At 36.1% G+C, this 19,830-nt stretch overlaps 1 protein-coding gene across 1 annotated transcript; it reads right to left on the bottom strand.

Moving 5' to 3' along the window:
- Nucleotides 1–3,334: 3,334 nt before the first annotated feature.
- LOC145771005 (uncharacterized) lies at nt 3,335–16,294 on the bottom strand. Its single transcript, XM_082582746.1, has 5 exons — nt 16,082–16,294; nt 15,756–15,844; nt 12,325–12,458; nt 9,137–9,265; nt 3,335–3,775 (listed from the first exon to the last, which is right to left on the bottom strand). Exons 1-5 carry the CDS (start codon nt 16,292–16,294, stop codon nt 3,663–3,665), a joined length of 678 nt encoding a protein of 225 aa, XP_082438872.1. The 3' UTR covers nt 3,335–3,662.
- Nucleotides 16,295–19,830: the final 3,536 nt, after the last annotated feature.

The raw sequence follows: 19,830 nt of genomic DNA on the forward strand, positions 1-19,830 counted from the left end.
TGTCAGTAACTCCGAAACTGTATTTACCTTGTTAGTTATTTAAAAAATGCAAATAGTTTCTCCGTGGTGTGGTGGTGAAGCAACAAGCTCACTAGCTCAGCAACGTTTTTGCTGTTTGTGATGGCATTAAATCGTGGTGTGTATTGGTGCTGACTACTAATCGCATGTCAAGGATCGAATCAATGTTTGTTTTTATATTGGAAGCAGGCAAGAATATCCTGATTTCCTAATTATTTTTTTTCAACAAACCCAAAATATTCATGCTCCACCTAAGAACAGCTCTCGCATCTCAAAGGGGTGCGAGCACCCCCGGTTAAGAGACCCTGAGCTTGCAACTGGCCTATTGCTTGTGATATGCGATCAAACGAATATCTAGATACTTTTTAAATGTGCTTTATTTAGCTCGTTTTTGCGAGAGGCGACCAGCAATAGTGGGGAGCAAGCAACAATTTACGAAAAAATGGTGAACGTCATCTTGTGTTTAATATAATCCAGTTCAGTTTGTTTTCATTTTTGACAACAACAAGAAAACAATACATACCAAACATCGCAGAGGTCTAGAAAAAAGTAAACGAAACAAAACTCGAACCATATAGCATGCGTGTAAACGGAACAAGATAATCAGTTCATTACAGTATATGGCACGATCGCAATGCCTTGGAAAATGAAATATAGTTGAACTGAAAAAATGCGCTACGGTACCTATTTTAATAGCAAGAAACTAAAATTTTTAATATGAAATAAAATATCGATAACTAAGAGTTAATAATGTTAATATCAGCTGATCTGTTATACAACCCAACTCAGCCAAAATTTCATTTCTGCTAATCAAAACATGGTTAACATTTTTTTTTTGCAAGTGTTGTGTTTTTTTCCCAACATACCACATGGAGATGATGAAGTAGAGTTCGAATGTGATAGACATCGGGTTTTGTCAGCTTATGCATCATGGGTGCGAAGTACAGTCTTCTATAGATAGCATTCCATTATACCACGCTGCGCCGAATAAAATTAGAAAGTGTGCCAGCAGGCTACATCATCATGCAGTGTTTTGTTTAGAATGATATTTTGCTAAAGCCTTTAACAATATTTCCAACTTAAACATATTTGCCCCTTTAAAATTTCTATTCTGGATGATGGACAATAGACCTTTTGCACATTCAAAATCACCAGAGCGTGACGTTTGAGTTACGCGGAGTCTGAGGGTTGAGAATCGCTTGTTTGTTACGGTTTATGAAGGCGTTTCTTGTTATTGCAAGCAAGCGTGAGGTCGATGGCAGGTGAAAGTAAATTTTTTGTGTTTATGAATTGTTGTAGGTTATCGGTAGGCTACACTTCAATTCTTGTTCGTTTTAATCATAGTGTTGGCTAACAGACTAGGAAAGGCAATTTAGGACGGCCATTGTGAAGCGTGTGCATTTTGACCGGGAATTATGGACCACGATAGTGGCACCTTGTCTTGCAACATTTTATTTTCATTCTGCATAACATAATATGCAACGAACCAACCACACTTCATTGATGATACCAAGCATAGTCACTGGTATTTTCCTATCGAAGATGTGAAATTGACGAATTTTTTTATGGTCCTCTCTATATGAATGAGATGGCGTGCAATACTTCGTTTATTCAACACTTCGTCCTCACTCATTTGAGGCCTTTTACCTAGGAACGGTGAGATATTCAAATGTAGACCAATACCATGTAGGCTAAGTCTTTTTCTATAAGAAACCCTTTATCGGCCATAACAGCATCATGAAGTGCAGTTCATTAGCAGCTATTTTTTGCTTCAAAAGGTGAAAAAATCTACTTTTCTGACATATTTCTTTGTCACTCATATTACCAGTGTACAACTGAAATACAAACATATTAGGCTACCCCTATTTGGATCAACTCCCACTAATGACTAATGCCTTTGCAGTGTTCGTACTTTTATAGTTCGTTTGAGACGTACTTCAGTGCAGTCGATGATGATCATGGTGCTTGGGTAGTCCTTTTTGAAGTCTGGCTTCATGGTTGCTATGATAACGTCACGATGAGGGAATAAGTTCAAACTAATCAACCTTAAATACATGAGGTGCATTGTACAGTACGAATGCAGAACTAATACCAAACCTTGTGCTTTAAGTCTGTATAAATCAAACCCAGGCGAAGCTTCAACACCAGCAAAAATTCAATCTTCCACCGCTAATCTATGTAGATGCAGTGCTCCTGTAGCATTTTGAGGTATTTCGAAAATAGCCTCGTCATTAAGTTCTGCATCAGTATTTTGATGTGCATGCTTAGCTTTTGAAGCTGTATAATGCAAGAAATTCTTCCTATCTTTGCCTGGCAAGATCGCTTCCAATACAGCAAAGAACTGGTCGAAGGTTGACACTTCTGTAGCCTAAGTTTACAACTCAAGAGTTTTTTTTTTCTGGCACATTATACTGAAACACTGATACACGCCTGTAAAGACCACAAAACAACAGCTCAAGCAAACGTTAAACAATTTATTCGCCTGCAAACTACACCACTAACCCTATCCCACAGCATTGTAAACAGCGGCTAGTCGTTCACGACTCCAACGTCACGCTCTGTTGGTTTGTTATGCAAAAGGTCTATTGGACAGTATGTGCATTATTTCAAGTTGTTGAAGAATCACCTGTAATTTTCATTTTTCTATTGAAAGTTTATCCAGGAAAAAGGAACCTATTCCGAATACAGAATAAAAGGCCAAAGCGCGGTGGTTTGGACTGAAACTCTAAATCAATGAAAATGGTATGTTTGAACGTGATTAATACATGTACAGTATTAGATTGAAGGCTGAACCTCAAGGTTCGACTCTGCGGTGTGCGCTTGTGCAAAGCATTATATGTACAGTAATCCATTTAGCGGTACCTAGTGTATGCCATAATTAACAGACAACAGCATTTAAACAATAAGCCTAAACTTCACTATGTCAAAGTCGGTAACCTGACCTGGGTCAGTGGTTCAAAATTTCAAGAAGTATACGAACATGCCAAGATAAAGCTATCATAGAAGCTTTCACAGTCCGGAGATAGATTCCCACAATCAATTAAACCCGATATTGGCTAATGGTTCGTGATTAACCTACTGTACTTGTCAAAGCGCCCAAACCACTTTGAGCATAATTTCTCCGGCAGGCTTTATTTGGAATAGATTTGCTAACCATTTCAAAATTTATCCGACAATTTTATTGTACCGGTACTGTAAAAAAAATCAACGCATTGCCATTACAAATGACTTTGAGCTGAAACAGTAGGCCTATTTCCAATTATCCTTTGTTGGCTTGCTTACAAATTAAAGCCAACAAAAATATTTGGCACTGGCTGTTAGATTGCTTTTTTTACAATTAACTATCTGCATGATTTTACTTAAAGTAACTGATTACATTTGATGAATAGTGTAATACTGTAGTATTGTAGGCTATAGTGTAATGTAGAGTGTAATAGTAATAAATAGTATTGAACTTGTTTACTCTAAAAGGAAAGTTTTTCCATTCGGTTCATGAATCTGATGCATTCATCGCTGTTTTATTTGTGTTTTATCCGCTTTGTGCCGTGGCTGGAAATGTTCAAACATGCCAAGGCATTCTCTTGGGGGGGAAATGCTGCTTTTTACAACTTGGAATTGCCGGGTAAAAGATTTTCAATCCGATTTCACTTCTTTTTTTTCACAGGAGATCGACGTCCCCACGTTCGACTATTGGATGGTGCTAGAGCAGACAATCCAGCGCGGGATTGCGATGTGCCAGTGTAACCGGAATAAAAATCTGCAATTTAAAATTTGATTATTTGTTTGATTTTCACGCTGACATCACATCAAAGTCTTGACTTTCCTGACAATGCAATTTTTCAAAAGTGATATGCTTTGCGAAATTTGTCATCCCAATTTTGTACAAATTATGAGCATTACAAAGGAAGGTTGACATTTCGGACAGTCATATATAATACAAGCCTAATATTGTCTGGTTTGCAAAAAGAAACGAGACAAAATCGTTATAAAAAGCATCGGTCAACACGACTTTTCATGTATGGGGTTGGAAGAGACAGCACGTCCATACCAGGTGACTTAGCAAGAAATGTGTCATGATTTTCTGACATGATGTTGTAAGGACGACAACGTTATAGTATAAAAGTAGTCTTGTGACTTTGAATTAACCTTTCAGGGCTCGTTAGTTAATCATCTACAAAACCATAAGTAATGTTTAGTAAAAGACAGTCTTTTAAATGTAGAGATGGATCTGGAATTACAAAACCTAAAGAAACATTTTTTTCACCAATTTTAGAAATATGATCCAATAAATCACACTACCTAAGGGCAGAGATGGGCGTGATCTTGATCTTGATGATCACTTTTTTGGTGATCTTGATCTTGATCTAAGATCACTTTTTTTTGTGTGATCTTGATCTTGAAGAACAATAAGATCAAGATCACTTTAAAATTGAAGTTCACTCACTAGAAAGAGGCATTTTTTTAGAACTCGTACTGTACAAAGTAGTTAGTGGCAACTACTAACAATAAGCCACTGTAAATATGATATGTGTCCAACAAAAGATGATTTAAAGTTCATCTAATCTGGTCAGTGTTGCCATTTCAAATTGAAAGAAGTTTTCTGTGTTGGTCATAATAAAGAAGTCAACTTCCGTGTATGGTACTTTATGTTGACTTATAATAAAAATGATTTAACTTTGTTCACAATTTTTACGTATGAATTTTAAAGAAATGTTTGCTTTCTTTGACTCAATTTTAGATGTTTCAAAAGTCTTGACTGGCGGTGTTAAAAAAATCTGGACTCTAGCCGACTTTGGTCATGTAAAGTGGTTTATTGCAGCAAATCAACCAGACCAGGACTTGTTTAGGGTCTGAGTATGAAGCGGTTTGTCTGACCGCAAACCTCTGAACTTTTTTGATAGCAGACAACAGTATCAAGGTTGCCAGATGGGTAAATGGTGCAATAAACATTGACATGATACAGTGAAAATTAAAACTACTTAGTAACACGAATAAAAACTCCCACACGGACCAGACAAAAATTTGGTAAAAAATGATGCAGTTCAAAATTTATTTTCATTTATTTATTATAAACAAAAACTATAAAACTAATTGCAAATTTTGTGACTTTTTCAGTACTACTGTAATTAACCTCGGCCTTGGGTGTGACGTTGCGATTTTACGCAAACTACGTCAACAATTAATAGGCCAAATAGCAACAGTCACTAACTGATTACAATTCTAAGGCCAGCGATCGAGTAGTTAAAAGTAAAAGTTAGCAACACCAACTATATACCTTTACCCAGGTTGCTTATAGTAATTATTTTATGCAACATCATTGATCAAAAACTTGATTTTTTTCAAGTACACAAAAAGTGATCTTGAAAGTGATCTTGATCTTCAAGATCACGATCTTGATCTTGATCTTCAAGATCACATAGTTTGGTGATCTTGATCTTGATCTTCAAGATCACCTATTCTTGGTGATCTTGATCTTGATCTTCAAGATCACCAATACTGGTGATCTTGCCCATCTCTGCTTAAGGGTACTATAGATGACAAATAAAGTTTAACAATCAATCACACAGTTTAATGACTGCATTAGCATTCTAAGCAACAGATACAGTCGTACACCCCCTACTTAACATTCTATCTATCTATCTATCTACAGGAGTTTTTGGAATCTTCTTTTATTAAATCTATTGAATCTTAAAAACAATTATTCATTCTCTTTCACAAAACCTTTTTTACAAAGTCTTTTGTGTGACTCGACCGAAAATAGGACCAATAGCCTACCTACTGTAACGATGTTACATGTAAAAAGTCTGATAAGGGAAGCCTGTATAATTCAACTTCTGAGAAGAAAATGATAATATTTCCACGAAATTAATTTGAATTATTTTCAACACAAGTAATAGGCTAATTATGTACCCAGTAGCCTAATCTTTCAATTTAACATAGCCTATAGCCTAACTTTATTGGTTGAAGCTGCAGCATACGGTATAGTCGCTTATCTTAAACCCTCGAGATACATTTTAGTGGTAACACAAACCTGAACAAATCTGTCACATTATATACCGAGGGTAGTCTATGCTTAGAATAATTGTGGTGGAATTTTGCAAAACCAACGTATTTGTAGTGCGTTTGTCTACAAAGATCTAAAGAAAATAAGAACTTTTGCTCAGATCTACTGTATCTTGTAATGCACAGTGTAAAGTTGTGTCAAATAGCACTTGCTGAGGCAAAACCAAGATAAGTAACTCGCTCTCCAACATTGGAATCTCTAGTAAAGATTCATAGCTGGAATTTCCACTAAAGATTGAAACTCATCGCAATGGAGTAAAAATATTGATTTGTCAAAGACCGTGGTATTGATAACAAAAAACAGATTACCAAGAACTACATGGTGTAAGAAATAAGCTTTTTCTTATTCTATCTTATGCCACTCTGCAAACAAAAAATCTGAACAGCAGGAATGTTTGGAAAAAAACTATTAGAAAGCCTTCAACAAAAATGTCAATTTATTTTCAACAATGAAATATTAAATTTACTCATCAATGAAAGTTTCACACAAAACAATATGCCAGAAGGAAATTTTTTATTGTTATTCTATAACATCCAAATCACAACAAACTTCCTCTAAAAAAAATATTCCTTCGTCCGAATTGTCACTTCTTATAATCCTTCTGGTGAACAGACAAACTTTGAAGTCATGTTATTGAATTTATATCGTACTGATAATGATTTCACCATGGAAGTCAACAGGTTATTGCACCATTGGCCACATTGACCTCCTCGTGGTCAATCAAATTATTAAAGGCTGGTAAGAACAAAAAAATAAATAGCACAACTTCTAAATATACTGCAACGTAAATGGACTACTTAATGTACGGTTACTTGGTCTTATGGAACGAGAATCAAGGGTCACAAAAAATGTTTTGAGTGGGCTATTTTTAATTGCTGTTTGCAAATCGATTGTACTGAACATGCTTTATTGCCTCTGTTTTTACTATGTAATTTCCCTAGAAGCCTGCGATGCATTTCTATTTATGCATATGGGAGCCAATTTTGGGAGCCAATTTTTACTGGAACCATTATGTGCGACATTTATCACATTCGGTTTAATAACTGTAACTTAATTGCTAAGACATTTACAGAATTTGTTTCCACGATTAGACAAAGGATAGCTAAGGCAAAGTTAAGGAATATTTATACATTTTTGAAAACCCCGGCAACCACTGTTATTTAACAAAGTTGGGATGGACCTATCTTTCTTTGACTTACACTAAAGAAGGCCTAATATTCTTAAACATTATGGTATGTTATTCCACAAATATGTGGTTTCATCGTCAGTATGGCTAGTGTCGAAATCAATATCAATGTGGTATATTGCTTGAAGATACCTAGTTCAGTTAATTTTCCTAAGCACAACTTAAGTAAACTTTGAAAATAACCTGCTCATTTATCATCTATCCCCGTTTAGTATATCACGGCTTTTCGCGTATGATTGAAAGATCGTGAAATAAAACAAGCCTTTGTAAGATCTTGTCCGTTGTAAAATAATGTTACTTTTTCTTATTGTTATTGCCTATTGTTACTTTTTCTGCCTTTTCATTGACTAATCCTACATTTGTTGTCTTGATATCAGCAATAGATAAAAAAAATTGTTAGCCTATAGCTACACTGTACGAGTGTAGCCTACGTATGATATTTGTTTTGGCAATGTGTACGTGATGACAGTTTTTGCGCAGTGAGATTAGGCTATGACACTATATATAAGTGATGTATTTATTTCATTGCAAAATATCTTGATTTAGACGGAAAAAGGCCGGTTTTCCGTTGATCTCAATTAACTTATTCTTAGTTTCCTAATTGAGCAAATGAATGGCTGCTTCTGCCGCATTGGCTGCATTAAGCTTTAGTCGCCTTTTCTGGAGATAAAGTGACATTTCTACCTCAAAATATCTTCCTCAATTTCTTGCAAACTTGATTGATCAGAGATAGCCAGATTATTTGCATCACAACATCTCGCAAAAACGACTTGATTACTTGGTAAGTTGTTCAGCAAAAATTTTGCAAAGCACAGAAGCTGATGCCGACAAGGTTTAGATCATATGATAGACCAGACATTTTTCTGTCTGGAAGCAAGCAAAGAGGCTTACAAGCAAGGCCTCCGTAGCATTCAGTGTTGTAGTCAGTTTCAAGATACAATAAGATGGGGCCAGCCTTCTAAGCTTTTAATTATTCCTTGGATCAGGAAGGTAGCATACCTTGATTCACAAAGTAAGCCAGCTTGCTTTAAACGGAGTAGATCAATGATCGGCTGGAAGCAACCTAGATGATACGTTAAAAATGAGATTGTTGTAGTTCAGAAATTGCAACTACTCAAGCTCTCCAAGTGTTTTGGTTAAAAAGGTGGTTCATGGCGAAACTCAGAAATCTGTGCATAGGCTACAGATCTTAACAAGAAGGTCAGCATAGGATACAAGTTTCTGACAGATATTTCATCATAGAGTGGTGGAAAACGTTTCTAATTAAAAGTTTTCTGAGATTTTCTGTTTTGTGGAGGCTTACTTTCTGTGGTTACAAGTTGGGATACTTTAAGTTCTTGCATTGTTTCGGACCTAAATTTAACTTAGGTTGTAGGCTTTGTAGCCACTAAATGTGAAGCAACCGTGTTTACAGGTTGGTCACGCTGCTGACGAAAGTTTGCTACCTTCGCTGAGCACTCAGTGAGTTGTTGATGAAAACCCGTGTTTTGCTATTTGGGAAAAGCCAATGATTTGGACAGCTTCGTTTCACCCCTTAAATTAGGTAGTGGCATATTCGAAGTGCCAATTGTGGCACTTATATAAAGGGGATATAGCTTCTCATATCCGCAGCTCGTCACGTGGAGCTAATAAATCGACAAACGCAACCTAAGACGAAATGCTTAATGTGAAGGACACAAAGGTAGAAAAATGACCAGTGCAAGTTTAGAAAATTCGCTAAAAGTCAAGAAATTTCAGATTTCTAGCATATTTCCTTTTGTGAAATATTTCTCTACTAGTGGGGCGTCCTCATAAAGCCACGTGTCGCTACTGATAAGGTTAAAAACGCTTCACTACTGATATGCTATTATGAAATGAACTGAGTTTACCGTCGGACATACGATGAACAATAGCTTTAGCAGTATTGAGAGATCCTGGATAGTGAATTGCCTTTTTCCAAGCCTCACATTCGTTAAAAGTCGGACCACGTCTGTTAGAATTTGAATCCGAAATTACAGCTGAAAACAATTCAAGATATTCAAAACAATACATCCTTGCACTAGTGTTTACTGTTTTATGCCTATACCAAACTATCTGGACTTTTCTCAGATTTTCTTTTCCGACATTCTAATTTAAATATCTTTAGCATTTGTTTTTAAACTGAAAACAAGAAATAGTTAAAAAAAATTATAGTCAGTTTGACAGCCTAAAACAAAAATCGTTTTGGTTTCAACGACATCGAAACATATAAAAAAAAACTTTCAAACATCTTGGAACAAAAATGGTTGTTTAGCGGCATGATCTTTACGAAATCCTTGGGACATCTCACACTGCTGCATCATTTATTATTAGTACATTGATAAAGTAGAAGTTGATTTCCTTAAACCTCAGTTCGAATTACTCGATGTCATAGAAAACTAGTCACAATTATAAGTTATATAAAGGTACATCAACTAGAAGCAAGCAAATGATTGAACGAGTCAAATAAATAAAGCTAGCCAGAAAAATTAGCAGATTTTAGTTACTTGATACGTTAGAAATAGGTTATTCCGATCACTTTTGTAGATAAGAACAAAGTAGTCTATCTAAGTGTTTGTACAGTACATTATAATAGCATATTATAGTAGTACGTAGATTCATTTCCTCTATGATATCGGAGTGTCTAGGGAGCTGATTTTTTTTCGCCCCATTTCTATAGAGATGCCTCAACGTGGTGTAGAGGTGAACTCAGGCTGAAAACTACAGGCCCATTTCTATAGCAACTCCTGAGGCTAATAGGCACACGGAAAAGTCCCAAACGGCAATCTCTTTTTGGCGGAAGAGGGCAGTGTTTGACGGACAGACATCATGTAAGGACAGCCTCGATGAACATAGCACCCAAAGGTCCGTTGGAGTCAGTTCCCCTGAAACTGCACGTTTCGACCTTGTTGGACCGCAGTGGACATGGAGCGCTGACCACGAGTGTGTGTGTAGCCATGACCGCCCTAAACAATCATACAAGCGAATAACTTTTTTCAATTTGGACCTGGACCAAACAAAATCCAATGGCGATGATATCACTGGTAACGGGAGCAGGTTTGGTAGAGTTGGAAGCATCCAGCTGGGTTCCACAAATTGGCCGAAGATCTATGATTATTGTCTCCCAATGAACTGCGGTGACACTGGTTCCAGTAGCAAGACCCATGTCTGGGCAGGCCTATCTAGGATTCAACGCAGCCCACACCACATGGGAAAGCCTAGAAAAGGTGGAATAAACATCGGACATCGCAATTTTCATCTAGCCAGGTTGCCGTGGCTGGCAGATTACCCACTTAGCGTTGGATCTACACATATATCTAGGAATACTTAGCTACCCGTCACATTGGGTGCTTGGAACTTCCGCACACTACAAGACAAAAGCAATAATGACCCACCAAAACGTCGCACAGCTTTGGTATGTAAAGAACTTGCACGCTGCAACAACGATGTAGCAGCTCTAAGCGAGACCAGACTTGCTGAAGAGGGCAGGATAAAAGAAAATGGATCTGATTATACCATTTTCTGAAAAGGAAAGAGCACTGACGAGCAGCGCATTTATGGTGTGGGCTTTGCAATCCATTCCCAGCTTGTAGACCAACACAATTTTTTCCAAGAATAATCAATGACCGAATGATGACAAGAATTCTACTCCAAAGGAAACGCTATTTCACTCTAATCTCAGTCTATGCTCCAACACTCACATTAAAAAATAAAGATAGGGTCTTCATATATAACCAGCTCACACATACTATCCTAATATTCCCTGATCTAGACAAAGTTGTTATGTTTGATGATTTCAAAGTCAGAGTTGGCAGGGACCATCGTATGTGGAAGAGTGTCAAAGGCCATCACGGTATTTTGAAACAGAAAACTTCTGCTGAGTCCTTGTGCTAAACAAAACCTAATTATAACAAACACTCTTTTTCAACTACCTCACCGTCGTACGAGTACATGGAAACATATTCGCTCTAAGCAATATCACACCTCTCCAGAGATCAATATCAACAAAAGACCTCGTGAGCTTCTCCTACCTTAGCACCACCATGTGCAAAAGATACCAAACATCGCATGAAAGCAGCACATTGTGCCTAAGGAAGACTTAATCATCGTGTTTTCCACAACCATGCTATTGCTGTATCTATTTGAACAAAACTTGTGGTCTTCCGGGCAATCGTTCTCTCCACACTTCTCTACTCTTGTGAATTCTTGACATTATACCGCCGTGACTTTAAACGTCTTGAAAACTTCCAGCAGACAAAACTGAGGCAAATGCTGGGCACTCGTTGAGAGAATCGTCTCACGAACGATGCAATCCTCGATCGTGCTAAGTTTTCCAGCCTAGACGCCACTATAACACTGCCTCCGCTGGACAGAACATGTCATGCAGATGGATCCAACGAAGCTTCCTCGATTAATGCTCTATGGGAAACTGGAGACAGGGAAAAGACAGAGCAAACAACAGAGCTGAAAGCCTCTCTCAACCAAGCAAACATCGGCCTGGATTCATGGGAACAACTTGCTAGTAACTATAGACAACCTAGAGAAAGAGAAGTAGGGAAGGCACTGATTTTTTCAAAGAAAACAGAAACATAAAGCTCAGGAAAAACGAAACATTAGAAAAGAAAATCTAAAACAACCACGTTCTCTACCATCCATATAATGTGAGTTTCGCCCACGTCTTTTCCATATAGCCTGGGCCTCCAAAAGCCCCATCCGCCATCATCATCCAAAGCCAAATCCAACTTGAAAACAAAACCAATGCTCGGACACGAGCTGGAGCCGACGAGACTGACTTAATATGAGATAAAAGGAAGTTGGCAAATAGGAAATAAATAGTAAATAAACTAACGCATTCACACGTAATATATCTCACTGTTATTGCAAATTCCTAAAAACGTAAAATTTCATGTTTTAAGCAATGGGATCACTGTTGGAAATATAATTGGTTCTACTGTATAACAATAATTTGAATAAATCCAATTACTACTCTGTGTGCATACAAGAAACCCTATGAAAAAATTGACATTTAAAAAAATTTGAAACATCATTTTGTAAGTACCTTTACTTCCACTCAAACATACTCTTCCTATTTTTTCTTTTTTGTCTTTATTTTTGCCAGTTACTTCTAAAACAACATACTTTTCAGCAAGCTCTTCCGCTGAAAATCCATGAAGTTTAAAAACGTGATGATATCTGCAAAAAATGATTTTATGATTACTAGATGTTCACATCAATACGTGAAAGTTGTAGTTACACCAAATTCAAGCACAATCAAAGTATCTTATTGTAAATGAAGTAAATGAAAAATGCGCTGCTCTAAAGAACCGAAAGTGTGCGTCCCACAACATTGAACAACGTCTCCATTCTTTCTGGCTTCCAACCAGCTGAGCTTCGTCGAAAAGTCATCATGTCAACGAGCTTTGAAGTGCAAAATATATTCTCAAACTGATATGTGAGTATGATGTTATTATATGAAACTATTTTAGTTCGTAGATGTCATAGCCTACATAAGCCTCGTCTGTAGTTTGATTGGATTAGGTTAGTCTTGAATAATTTACATAACAAACTTGCTACTATAATCCAACACTTCTGGTTCTCTACACCTTATTAATTAAAATGTGACGTAGGTACCGGTATATTGTATATTAAAACGTTTTTTGTAACAAAATTGTTCTTTGCCTAATAGTTTACATTCAGAACTACGTAAAAAAGCATGTACTCAATAAAACGTGTAGAAACCGTCTTAATTTCCAAGAACTGAGGATTTAATGATACTTAGGCGCTTAGCTAACAAATACCATTGTTGTCATGATAGTACCAGATCTACCAAAGATTATAGCTTTTTAATCGATACAATTTATAGTTAGAAATATTACTGCAAGTTTGACACATTTTGTGCGTCTTCAAAGTAACTAATATTTCAAAATCAACTCACATACCTTGCCGTCCCTCTCATGTTGACGTACGTAGCTCGTGTTTTTAATTTGTTTCCTGTTTGCCTGCTCTTGGGGAACAGCATACATTTGATTGTACACGTCTTATACTTGCTCTTGTCATTCCCAAGCCAATTGAGTAAATATTTTGCTTTTGTGATAGTTATTAGCATTTCTGACTTTTCTTCACTGAAACTCTTTCTGCCATGTGTAGAACTCGGCTCGAAAATATCATATTCACTTGTTGCATCGTTTTCACTCGTCGATACTCCTGAGGCTCTTTAAAAAAGAAAAGCAATTGTAAAGCAAGGATACGCATAATGTCATGGGCAGTGGCGTACTCAGGGGATCGTTAGGCCCTCTCTTCCCTATTTTAAATTTTGACAAATTTAAAATTTTAGGCTCTTTGCATTGGCTGTGAGCCCTTAAACTCATCCAGGGCCTGGGTTCACAAATACCCTCTTGACTCCCTATCAACGCTACTGGCTTTATGTGTCTGTGGTGCAACTACTGTAATCAAACTCCCTATCGAAATTTATTAAACAAGAGATTAGAGTAATATTGGATTCGTATTATTTTATTTTTTTGTCATTAACCGATTCGGAACGAAAAATATACCCTGCTACTAGCTACACTAGTTGATATAGCCCACCAGCAGTCAGCACGTCAATAAACGGGAAAAAGGCGGCAAAACCTTGAAACGTTTAAGACGTGCCTGAATAGTAGTTTATGTAGTAGCCTACGAATACATGTATGCACTTAACACGTTCAAAAAAAACAGATAGGATAAATTTTCATTAAAAGTTAACTTTTAAACCGATTGCATTGCAAGTTAATTTTTGGTTTTATGCAACAAGCTTTTAACGGTTTATGAAGTGATAAGAACTCGCTTTCGATTAAGTTTTGCAGAAATTTGATCAATAGTCTAACTCTAGTTCAAAGCTAGCAATAACTTTCTTTTGAGCTAAGTTAAAAAATACCGATATTGTTATAAAAATTTATAGAATATCTTGTAAAAGTTTTGTTCAACGCACAATATTTTCAGAACCAAGAAGGCGTAATTTACTTTTTCATTTGGCCTACGGTACGCTCAAAATTTCTTTAACGAAGCCAGTACGATTACCAGAAAAAATGAAAAGAGAAAAGGTATATTAGGTAGTCTTGGCTGATCAACATTTGCAAACAGCTTTGCGTGACCTCAGAAAGTGCTTCCAATCACAATCAAAGGGGTTCTGAGGCTTTGTCATGCAAGCAAAATAAGAATCGTGAAAGAGTAAATTCCGAGTTGTTGAGGTTTGACAATATTTGTCGTCGATACAGGTATGTATCAGCATTTTGGCAAATCGCGTGCTCTTCTTCTCACATCTACGCATCGATGCTTTTTGCTTTTCTCTCCTTGTCATGAAAAACTAACCTTAATCATAATTTTTGCACATCCACCTTTAACTTTTGTTTGTCTATCGTTATGTTTCGCGTTAGCCCTGGGTTCGATTCCAGGTCGGGTCATACCAAAGACGTTAAAAAGAGTACCGATTGTGTTCTTTCTTGCATATCGCAGTGAGGATAAATCGGGTAATAACCTGGTGACGTATCACCCTCTTCCAATCTGCCTTGAGCCAGCATGGAAGCAGCACGGCTCACAAAATCACATGGAACCCTGTCAAGTAAACCATGTTGATGCGCAATCTGCTGCAAGCGGAGATATCGAATGATTATTAGCCTATGTTTCGCGTATTTTTTCAGCAAGAACAAATGGCACGCCATGTGGTGCCACAGCCTTGCTACCCGAAAGTCGAACTGTATAAGCAAATTAGACTAACTTATATCAAGAAATCATTATGTTAAGATTCTCAATTTTTCCATGGTCACTGAGTATCAACTTTGATTTTAACCCAGGAGCTAGAGAGCTTTGCCCTTAGTGAAAGGTTGCTCATTTTTATTAATGCTTTGAGGTTTGAAAAAATGCGAATATTGAGGATCTGGGAGTGTGTCTGGCGTGCTGATTGTGGTCAATTTGGTGCATGGATTTGGATTATATAATTCTTACTGACCCAAAAACTAAGCAAGATTATTAACATAATCACAGGGCCTTGCTACCTTCTATGCAAAAGATTTTACTTCTATGTGAGCTAGATGAGTGCCAAACAGGTATATGACAGGCATTCTGACAGTCTTGCTAGTGGAGGACTGCTGACAGACAACTTTTAGTGTCCACCATCAATCAGACATAATCGTTCACTGAATATAATTTGCGTTTTGTCAGCATTAGCACCGTGGCTTTAATTAGTTAGAAAAGAGGTTTTTTCTACCTTAGGAAATATATTTATTTGTATGCTTTTTGACATACTCTCATACAACTTATTGCAGAGGTAAAATAAAAAAAATTATTTTGCTATAATCTACAAATTTATTTATGCAGTCGTTTCACAGAGTATTGCTGTTATTGGAGCTAAATGCAACTAAAATGGAGAAACACTTCACTGAGATACCAAGCCTTTACTTATCTTTAAAACAAAAGAATAATTTTAGTGAAATATCAAAGCTTGTAGAGAATTACCTTCTTATGCTACTTTCATATGACTCATAGGAACCTTCGCTTAAGAAATCGTCTTGCCTCGTTGAGTTGTATTGGATTTGCACTTCTATCTGTGGTGGTTGAGATAAAAAAAATACGTTTATGAAATATAGCCTACTCCTATGTTTATTCAGTCCAACTTATATCAGTCATCATCATTGACAAAAAATAAACGTGTTTTTTTGGAATTTTTATTTTGTTTTCATGTTTTGGCTTTTAAAACCTTTACAAACAACAGCGAAATGTCCAAGAGTCTTAATTTATACCAAATAGTTGCATCTTTTATTTATAAATCAAGCTTATTATACCTTCAACTTTCTTTCTTCTTCAGAAATTTTCTTTTCTATAGCTATTTCATCGATTCTTTTGTAATAAGAATCAAGAAAAGAATCATCTTCATAAAACCCAAACGATTCTTTCAAGGCGATCTCTTTGTCTTTTACTCGGGTTTTCCATTTTTCTGAGCAGTTTTGACGGTAGCTAATTGCCTTTTCTAACAAAGTAGACTCCGAAGGAGCCATATCATTTTCACTTTTTTCTTCAAACAAAGTCTCAACAGCATCATCATAATAATGAACGTTTTTCCAGGACATCATGCAACGCATTAAAAGGTTCAACTAACTACAAATGAGTATTATTTCTGACCACAATAGCTGCCTTTCTCGATAAGCGTCAGCGCTGTGCTGTCAATCACTATCACGCGATAAAACGTGTTTTCGTAATTATCTCCGAGTTTTTGTTTTCTTTGCCGTCTCTCTCCATCAATTCATCAAGCTTTTTATGTGTGAAATCATTTCTTTTTTTACTAGAATATTTCATTCACTGGGCCTAATGCTTTGACATAATTGGACACGTCGTTACAAAATTAAACGTTGCCCTTTTTGTATTTAAATAAGATTTGCCAATTGTAGGATGTTTGAACATTTTGTCGTGATTCGTATAAACGAAGTCACTATTGACCTCAATTCAGGCTTTTTCTCGATTTGGGTTACATTATTATTTAAAATTTAATATCATCACAATAAACAGGCCAGGAAATCATATTTTTTATTTCTCTGCAGAACTCCATTCATGAGGAAGTGATTGTCAAAAATGTAGTCAAAATGGAAAGAAAATTGAACTGTAAAGTAGGCTATCCTATCAATTAATTTTCACCTATAGCTTCGTTAATTTTAACCCTCTGACACAATTTTATCACTAGTTCCTGTAAGGCTACAAGATAGCATGTAACAAGAACGTTTTAGAACGTTAACGTGACTTTTAAAAAATTGAAGTCTTGTTTTTTTTGCGAAAGCAAAACGGTAGTTTATTAATTCATAAAGCGGAAGAGATTATAAATTTTGGCTAATGCCAGTGATTTGAGAGGATTTGCTTCTGCCAATACTTTTGCAAGCTTCAACAAAAATGATGGAACACTTCATAACAAAACAAAACCTTCAAAAAGGGCTGATGATTTACGTCAACACAATCAGAACTCCAACACTTTCATCGACGAGCTCAATGTCTGTGAAAATTATCCCTGTGTCTAGCCTAGAGTTATGAATGATAGACTACGAAACTTGTGTTTTATGACGTCACAATTTATTGCAATAGGTCTGTAATAAATTTTAACATTGATGCCAATTTCAACAAACATCTAGATTTTTCAAATTACTCAAAACAACTCTAACCTGTTTCGCGTTAGACATCGAAGCAAGCTTTAAAGTGTTCATTTTCGCAATTAGTTCATTAAATTCTATTATTATCGAAACGTCTCACTCATCTCTAAGAGAGCTTGAGCTTTATGAATCTTGTCTGTGCCACTGCTTTTGTGGACGTGCTCTCTTTCACGGCTTGTTTTCATCTCATCTCAACAATGTTATTTGTACATGTTAGTGTATGATATTCTAACATACAATTTAAAGATTTCGAAATGTTTTCCTTTCGAGATAAAAGTATTTGTTTAAATTTCGTATTATTTCCACTACAAAAACTTCGCTTCGAAAAGATTTAATCTACACAAGTTTTATTAGGTCCTTGTTCATTTAAAATGTTTTGCATAGGCAGTTGTTCTTTTTCACAATCTACAGTAGAGAAACTTTGAAACTTTGAAAGATTTGAACGCAAGCAATAATAATGGTTCAGTTGAGTCAAAGCAACAAATATGTCATAGCGAATCAATCACGACAAACGTGACCACAATCTCCCAACGTTCTATTAATATTATGAGACATCAATGTTTGGGCATATCTTATTCAGAAAAAGTAGCAATTTTACTCATTAATACTCTTAAACAAACTATTATCTAGAAGTCATTTGCAAATAAATGTTGAAAATTGTCTTTTTTAGTTTTTGAATACGGTCCAAAAGAGAACTGACAATTCCATAAGGAGAAAATTAGCAAGGCTACTAATTCTTGCATTTGTTTTCATAGGGTTGCAACAGATTTATGAAATGAATGCTTCTGAAAAGAAGACAATAAAACTTCCAATAATTCTTAGCTAAAATGTTAGAAAGCGATCGGAATATTGGTGGCTATATGCACAGATTTACACTTTGTGTTGATTCATGCTATTATATTCAGTTTAAAGCTGTTTTGTAGGCTCAGCGCACGTACAGCAACACCGTGTGAGGTTTATGAAAATAATCGTTTCTTGGCTTTCATACTCATTGAAAAAAATCAAAATCTGAATTCTCTAGAACAGGAGGAAGAAGAAGATGAATTTAAACAACATCAACAACTTAATCTATGGAAGAAAATACTAAATGAAGGTTATCGTAAGGAAAATGACAAAAGAACATTTGATGACTTTTGATATTGAAAGGATTATTCTAAACGCATATGTTTTTTTAGAAGATTTCAATGAATGAACTCGGCGGAATTTATCATCTTATCCCTCATATTTCACATCAGATTTTGCTCCAATCAATAACATAGGCTCCGGGTGGAAATAAAAGTGTTGGTAAAATTAACTTTAAGTTGAAATACTTAGGTACAAAACAATTTAACAACATCAGCAAATCCTATCTGGAATCAAAAATAATAATCTTAATCTTCTTGACGTAGCCTACTCACCAACCCATTTGCAACATGATCATTGGCGTATGCAGGATTTTCTCAAGAAGGGGAGGGGACATTCGAATTTTTTTTCGAATTGAAACTAAAACGAATTGAATAAATGCTCATTTGCTAATAATAACCAATAAGTCATATTGTGTAAGATTAGACTACTATACTCAGCTTGCATAAACGATAATTTTTTTTAGTTTGCAGCAACTAGTTTACTCATTTCGATAGATTCTGTATTGAAAACAAAAAATGTGATATAACGCACTTCACTTGACGTCGCATATAATGTTTTAGGTAGACGACGTTGTAAGCTTACTCAACCGAGTGAACCACTCATATTGAGGGTACGTCCAATGGCGTACGCAGGATTTCTTATTGGGAGAGGGAAGCGTTCGATAAAATTTGACTTTTTTTATCAAGAGTTTCCTAATGCTACTTTACAGTATAGTCTGACCAAAACTTAAGGCAGCCGAGGCTATTTGTTGGTGAAATATAAACTCTCGCGGTCTTTGCGTGTCACTGTATTATTGGATTGAATTATTAGATATGTGAATATGAAAAGCATGATATTAGGCCTAAAAAACAGGTAAAAATATAATAGTTTGATTAATAGGCAATGTACTTAGATTAAAGTGTTGGCCTAAATATCGAATGCAATTTATTACAGTAACGGTACTTTAAACAAAAATTATCGCACTCTGAACATATATAACAAAAAAGTGGCCTTACAGTATTGTGTCAGCACCATCTCGTCGCCCCTCCCTCCAACTAGTGGGCCTCATTGGAAACGATATGACCTTGCAATCATTCAAATAATATATGCCCCAACAGCGCTCAGCTCACGAAAAGATATTGAGGACTTTTATGATGATTTGCAAAAAAACGTTAGACCGTCAAACAACCCATTTTTTGTAAGAATAGGAGATTTCAACTCAAATATTGGTAAAGGAAAAGAAAGTTGCCTTGGTAAATATTCATATGAAACCAGAAACGAATGTGGAGAAAAAT

Source organism: Aplidium turbinatum, chromosome 5 (genome assembly GCF_918807975.1).
Source record: "Aplidium turbinatum chromosome 5, kaAplTurb1.1, whole genome shotgun sequence".
Classification (NCBI taxonomy): domain Eukaryota; kingdom Metazoa; phylum Chordata; class Ascidiacea; order Aplousobranchia; family Polyclinidae; genus Aplidium; species Aplidium turbinatum.